This window comes from Hydra viridissima, unplaced genomic scaffold (assembly GCF_058129835.1).
Source record: "Hydra viridissima isolate aposymbiotic clone 2 unplaced genomic scaffold, HvirCarnegie_v1 scaffold_1, whole genome shotgun sequence".
Taxonomy (NCBI): domain Eukaryota; kingdom Metazoa; phylum Cnidaria; class Hydrozoa; order Anthoathecata; family Hydridae; genus Hydra; species Hydra viridissima.
In genome coordinates this window covers 8880940-8886939 of record NW_028324300.1, presented here as the reverse complement: position 1 = coordinate 8886939, position 6000 = coordinate 8880940, and the positions used below count along the sequence as shown (strand labels likewise).

The 6000-nt window shown below is 30.1% G+C and overlaps 2 protein-coding genes across 3 annotated transcripts in view; one reads left to right on the top strand and one right to left on the bottom strand.

The window, feature by feature from the left end:
• The window catches only part of LOC149893234 (sperm-associated antigen 8-like), a 28059-nt gene that overhangs the window by 3591 nt on the left and 18468 nt on the right, over positions 1-6000 (bottom strand). The window contains exon 8 of one of the 2 annotated variants that reach the window (XM_090089169.1): positions 4391-4626. The exons of the other annotated variant lie outside the window; for it this stretch is intronic. The gene's annotated coding sequence lies outside the window, so the exon portion shown is untranslated. Of the gene's footprint in view, positions 1-4390; positions 4627-6000 lie in introns of those variants that run through there. 2 annotated transcript variants of the gene reach the window in all.
• LOC145188147 (uncharacterized) lies at positions 4749-5604 on the top strand. Its single transcript, XM_090089176.1, has 3 exons — positions 4749-4897; positions 5125-5185; positions 5359-5604. Exons 2-3 carry the CDS (start codon positions 5125-5127, stop codon positions 5517-5519), a joined length of 222 nt encoding a protein of 73 aa, XP_089945302.1. The 5' UTR covers positions 4749-4897; the 3' UTR covers positions 5520-5604.

Below are 6000 nucleotides of genomic sequence, written 5' to 3'. Positions count from 1 at the left end.
AAACACCCTTGTCCGTATTGCATGACGTCATCTCCTGACTTTCAAAAAGCTGATCATTATACTCTAGACTCTTTGTGTACATTGTACGACCAATTGATGGCCGATGGTACAAATTAAAAAAAAGCAAAAAAGTACACTAATGTTGTTAACCCCCCCCCCCCCCCCCCCTTTATTAACAGGCAACAAAAACAAAAAAATACTAGAACTTGTAAATATTCCTGGACTACATATACTGCTAGGTGTTGTAGAAAAAATTTTAAAAGAGATTGAAAAAATTTTATTTGAAAACAAGGAGTGTGGGTTACAGTTTGTTAACCAATATCTGTCTAAAATAAACATCTGCAGAGTGTCCTACCAAGGGCCACAATTCCTTTGAAGGTACACATAATTGAGCAACATGTTATTGAATTTATCAACATGAAAGGTGGAATCTTTGGTATGATAAATAACTTTTAAATTTGATTAAAAATAATTTATAATCTTAGTAATTAAATGCTCTATTTCAACAGTTGAATCCTAGAATTTGCATAATTTACGACGAATATTTATTAAATAAACTTGCATTTCTTTTGTACTTCTACTATTCTATAGGCTTAGGTTACTGGACTGAACAAGCTCTCGAATCCATTCATCAGGATTTCAATCAATTTTGGCGAATGAGAAAAGTTGGAGAGCACAGCCCAAACTTTATAGAGGCGCTGAAAAACGCGGTTGCTGCTTACAACTACAAGCACTTTTAAAGTAGCTTTCTATTTGCTGGAATGTAGTTTGTAAAAAGTAAAGTGTTAAATCTCCTATGAACAAACTTTTAGTATGACTTTGAAATGTAAAATATCAATCATAATGTAACCATAAAAATCAGAGTTTTTTTTTTTTTACTGTAATAAATAATTGTAGCAAACCCTTCTCGACCCCTAATAGCCCTCCCCAGGGTATGGTTCCTAAAAACACTTTTCAGTTTTTTGCTTTTTTTATATTAAACTAGATCAAAGTTCATCGACAGATTTCAAATTACATCAAAAAAAAATTTTTTGTTTAAAAGTTGAGACCATTTAAAGTTATTTCAGGGGGTAATTTAAAGCTTTGCATTGTTATAAATCTTAAACGAAAAGAGATTTTTTGATGAAATTTGAAATCTGTCGATGAATTTTGATCTAGTTTAATATAAAACAAAAAAAAAAATTTTACGATTAAAGGAGACGTAGTTCTAGGAAGGGGGCAGTTAGGGATTGGGGCGGGGTTGGTTTAGCTCCAATTACCTTAATTTTTTGCAAGTCATCCTCATTTGCTACCAGTATCTACCAGTATCAACATACTAAAAATTTGAGTATGCCACATGCTTCTTAGTTACCTATCTTGAACAACAAAATTCCTGGGCACTGCCCTAAAATATGTGTTTTCTCCCCAGGACCCCACTAAAAAAAGTTGTCGTTTACATTTTTTGAATGAGGAAATGTTTTCTAATGATAATCAAAAATAAAATTTCTGGGGATGTGTTGCAAGGTCTTAGAGTATGTTCCTATGCACCGTGTGATTTCACGACGCTTAGTTTCAAAGCAAATGACTGTTTGTTAAGAAATCAATTTCAATTTCATATCGGATGAATTCGGTCAAATAAAATACTGGGAATGCTTGAATACTTTTTAGTTGTTTTGAAGAAAACTACTTTGTTCTGCTTTTATATCATTAGATTAGTTCATGCACGAAATTTGTAAATCTTGGTCGTTATTTTTTCTTGATTGCTACAAACTATTTCCTTGCAGTTATGTTCCTTTGTAAGAAAAACAATATGAAAGCTACTCGCAGCTATTACTAATAAAAAGAAGTAATAAAATTTGAGTTTCTTTGTCTTTTAGGTACTAAAAAGAAACGCGGAACAAATCTCTCTGATTTTTACTTCCTTGCATGCTTTTAAAACTCTTCAACATTTTTTTTGTCACCAGTTAGTTTTTTTTTTTTCATTCTCTGGAAACAAGCGAGGCTAGTTTATCTGTTTCATCAATGTAAACCTTTTTGAATACCTATTACGTTTTTAGAATTTTGACTTTTTCTATAAAAATTTAAATAAATGGTTTCCTTTATCATAATTGGATGAATTTTTGTATAAAAATATTAAAAAAGACCTGAATTTCTTGAGGTAAAATTCAATAGGTAGCTATCCTTACATTCTTTCTTACACCTACAACAAGGAAGATTCTGGAGAAGGTATGCAGATTCATTTTACATCACAGGGCGTATTCAATGTTTACAAACCAAATGTTTAATAAAAATGATCAAACCTTAGAAAAAAGCCGGAGAATTACTAAAAGCAAGAACCATCTATACTCAACATAACAAGAAGTAAGCAGAGTGCAGAGCCTGCAATTAAAGTGATGCAGAAACTGTATGATGCTTGCAGAAACAAAAGCAAATTATTACTTTTTTCTGAGCAAATAGCAATAGTAAATACGTATACAATTTTTATTTTTTATTTTTAGGTGAACTTTTCAATTGTATTTTATTCATTATTAATTTATAATTTCATTTACAATTTATAATTCTGTGTGGTAAACAGACATAAAAAATGTTAATCTTTATTGGTAAAAAAGGTTTCCTATGGGATCTTTTGCCAATAAGTTTTGACGAAAAATTATAATTTTCTATTTGCCTCTTATTCTTTTTACGAATAATAAAAAAAAGAAAAAAACCTTTAAGAATATTTTATCCTCACTTCATAAAATAAACACAGAACAATATAACAACAAAAATATCAAAAGTTGTAAAAATTCCTCATGGTGCTGGAGATATAATAATATAGTTCCAAACTCGCGAAATCACTATCAATAGCATGCATATTTAAAATATATAGTATAAATTTCTGATATATAGGATTCATATTTCATGTTCATACATAGCATCTATATCTAATATATAAAAATTATATCATACTTTTAAATCATGTCATTATATAATTATCGAAATCTACAAATATTTTTTTTCTATTTTAACTGAATTTAAAATATGCAACGGTAAAAAGCTTAGGCGGCCATGTGTAGAAGCACTAACCTCAAAACTGTACCAGTGAATTGTATTTTGATAATTTTGCGAAAAGAAGATTGAAAAAAATTTTTTTTTATATATCAGGGACAATTTTGATATTTTTGAATTCCAATGTCACCTCCTCCCTCGAAAAATATCACCTCCTCCCTCGAAAAATGTTTACTGAAAATTTAAAGTATTTTCATGACGCAAGCGAATAATTTTGCTTCTTTCAAAAGTTTTGGTCGAGCAGGCGGAGCTATGTGAAAGTTGAACACTCCAACTTCCTAAATGTGTGGTTCGAACCCAACAAAAAAGTTTTATCAAGCACTTCAATATGCCCATGGCTTTGCGTGTTCGCTCTGCCGGACTTACCGACCGACCGAAGTAATTAAAACGGATAACATCTTATAAAAACAATTCAGTTTCTCCAAAAGTTTCTCAAAAAATAAGAAAAAATTGACAATTATTACTTTAAAAAAGTGATTAAAAATGTATAATCTTGTTTTTGATTATCTGATTGTTCTAAGAAAAGTAAAATTCATGAGCAACTTTACGTATGAAATACAGACTCTAATCATTGTCTATAAATCTCTAATCATGTCTTGTGTAAAAACAGCGTTGCGTCAATTTGTACTGTCATATGTCTAATGACATCATGGGATGGTAGAATTAAAATTTACGCCACCAATCAGTCTTAAATTTTGTGTTAAATTGGGTATCATTATGAGGTGCGTTTTGCGTTGTACGCGTTTAATTACAAGAGCAAAAGAAAAATATATAAAGTAAGAGTAAAATGAAGCGCGGAATCTCCGTAGTGCATGAGATATCATTTAGAAAACTCTAAAAAGTTCAATCCACTATGATTATAAAATTTGTAACCATTTATTCTTGCAAAAGATTTTAGTAAGCCTGTCATTCTTTTTGCCACAAATTGAACCATTGCGAACATCACAAGGGAACTGTTTTTAAAATTATTTTCAGCAAATTATAAATTTTAAGTCAGACAAGAATTTGTAGTTATAAATTTTAAGTCAGATGAGAATTTTAAGTCAGACGAGTATTGAGAGCCAACTTCAGCCAACTTCGATTTTCGTGGATTAATAAGAAAATAAAAATTATTTCAATAACTCATTGGGTTTATAAATGACAAATTTTGTATACATAAAATAAGCATTTAAAGAAAAAAATTTAGTTATTTTAACTTACTAGATATCTAGTTAAAATAACTAAGTTTTTTTCCCCAAATGTTTATTCTATATATATGAAATATGTCATTTCTTAAATTAGGACTTTCTTAAAGGATAGGACTTTGTAACGTCACACCACGGTAGCTCTTTTTTTTTCTTTTTTTTTTTCTTTTTTTAATAAAATTTTCGTTCAACTTAAAAAACAATCTTTATAAAAGGTTTTAAAAAAAGTCACATTACTAAAGAAGACCGCATTAAGTAAACATGTTAATGATAAAAATTCCAAAAAAAAAAACTACTTGTTGAAACAAAGCGCAGCTAAAAATAAAGACAGACTGGAACAGCACGTCGGAATTGACTCCGCCCCAAGTCCGTATTCATGGTGCTTGTTGTCAAACTCCTCAAAAACAGCGTTCCCCTGAAACACATTAAAATAAATACCATTTCGGATATACGGCATGTTTTATCTTGTGTTAACTATTTTCCGTAAACAAGCTGGGAAAGCAGTCAGAGTTTATTTGCTTGTCTTAGTATAACCTTGTGTCAACATGAATGGTTTTTTTTTAAATGATTCATATTTCAACTGCGTCAGGAAAATTTGACTATAAAAGCCATTGTCTTTGAATTTCAATTCTAAAACGTCAGAGAACAGAAGGATTTCGCATAACTAAGCTGAAGAAAAAGTAACCGTAAGTAACAATAAAAACCTGCTAATAAGGAGATTTTGAGTTTTTCTAACGAACTCTTTTACTTTAAGTTTACGGATTGTTCAACAGGGTTGTTTCATAATTATCTTGTGATCATTTTTCTGAATGCTTCTAAAATAACCTTAGTTAAAAACAAAACAAACAAAAAAAAAAAAAAAAAAAAAAGAAGCGAAATAAAAATTTTGAAATAATTTTTAAAACTAATTTAGATGAAATACGCACTAATTTTGGTCGCTTGCTTTGCTTTCGTTGTTTTCTCTCTATGTAAAAGTAAGTAAATGTTATTTTCGAAATAACTTAAACTCCAATTACAAACTAGAATTTCTTCCCGCTACTTAATTATTTTTAGAAAGTAAGAACACGGCTCATTTTCTTTGTTAATTAGAAAATTTAAAAAGGAACAACTTATTGCATTTCAATTATTGCTTACGTTCATGGTTTAGATGCCGAGGGAAAACCAGTGAGCACAGATTTGGGTCTAAGTAAAGAACCTGTTATGAGAGATTCCTCGTCCTCGAAAGGATTCGAAGAAAATGAAGATGGCTCTGATGATGATGAAGGCGATGAAGAGGAGGAAGATGACGATGATGATGAAGACGACTGATGAGGATTTTTTTTTAAGTTATTTTTAAACAAAATCTCGACGATTTCAGATTTATTGAAAATACTTCTGCATCGATCAACAAAAATAGTTTTCATGAAAGCAGGAACCCTTTGAAACAATAAAATAAATTTCTTAGTAAAAACGCTGCGTCAGTTTTTGATGCCGTAATGGAATATAGGGATTGTAAACGAAGAAAATTTCAAACTTCTCTTTGATAAAATGAAACTTAGTTTACAAAATTCATTTTTGTCCACTGAGGCGAATTAAAATAAGAGTGAGTTATGACCTCATGGACCAAAAAAATTAACCTTAAATACTCGAAGGTTTGAAATGTTAAAATTCATCGCAATCACAATCATCGACTAAACATCAAACCACCAACTTGCCAACATTTAGATAAAGTATTTCAGCTCAAAAAAACATGAATGAAAAAAATGATGTTTGCAAATGAATTTATGAATGCTTGCCGGTTCTTAAAAAA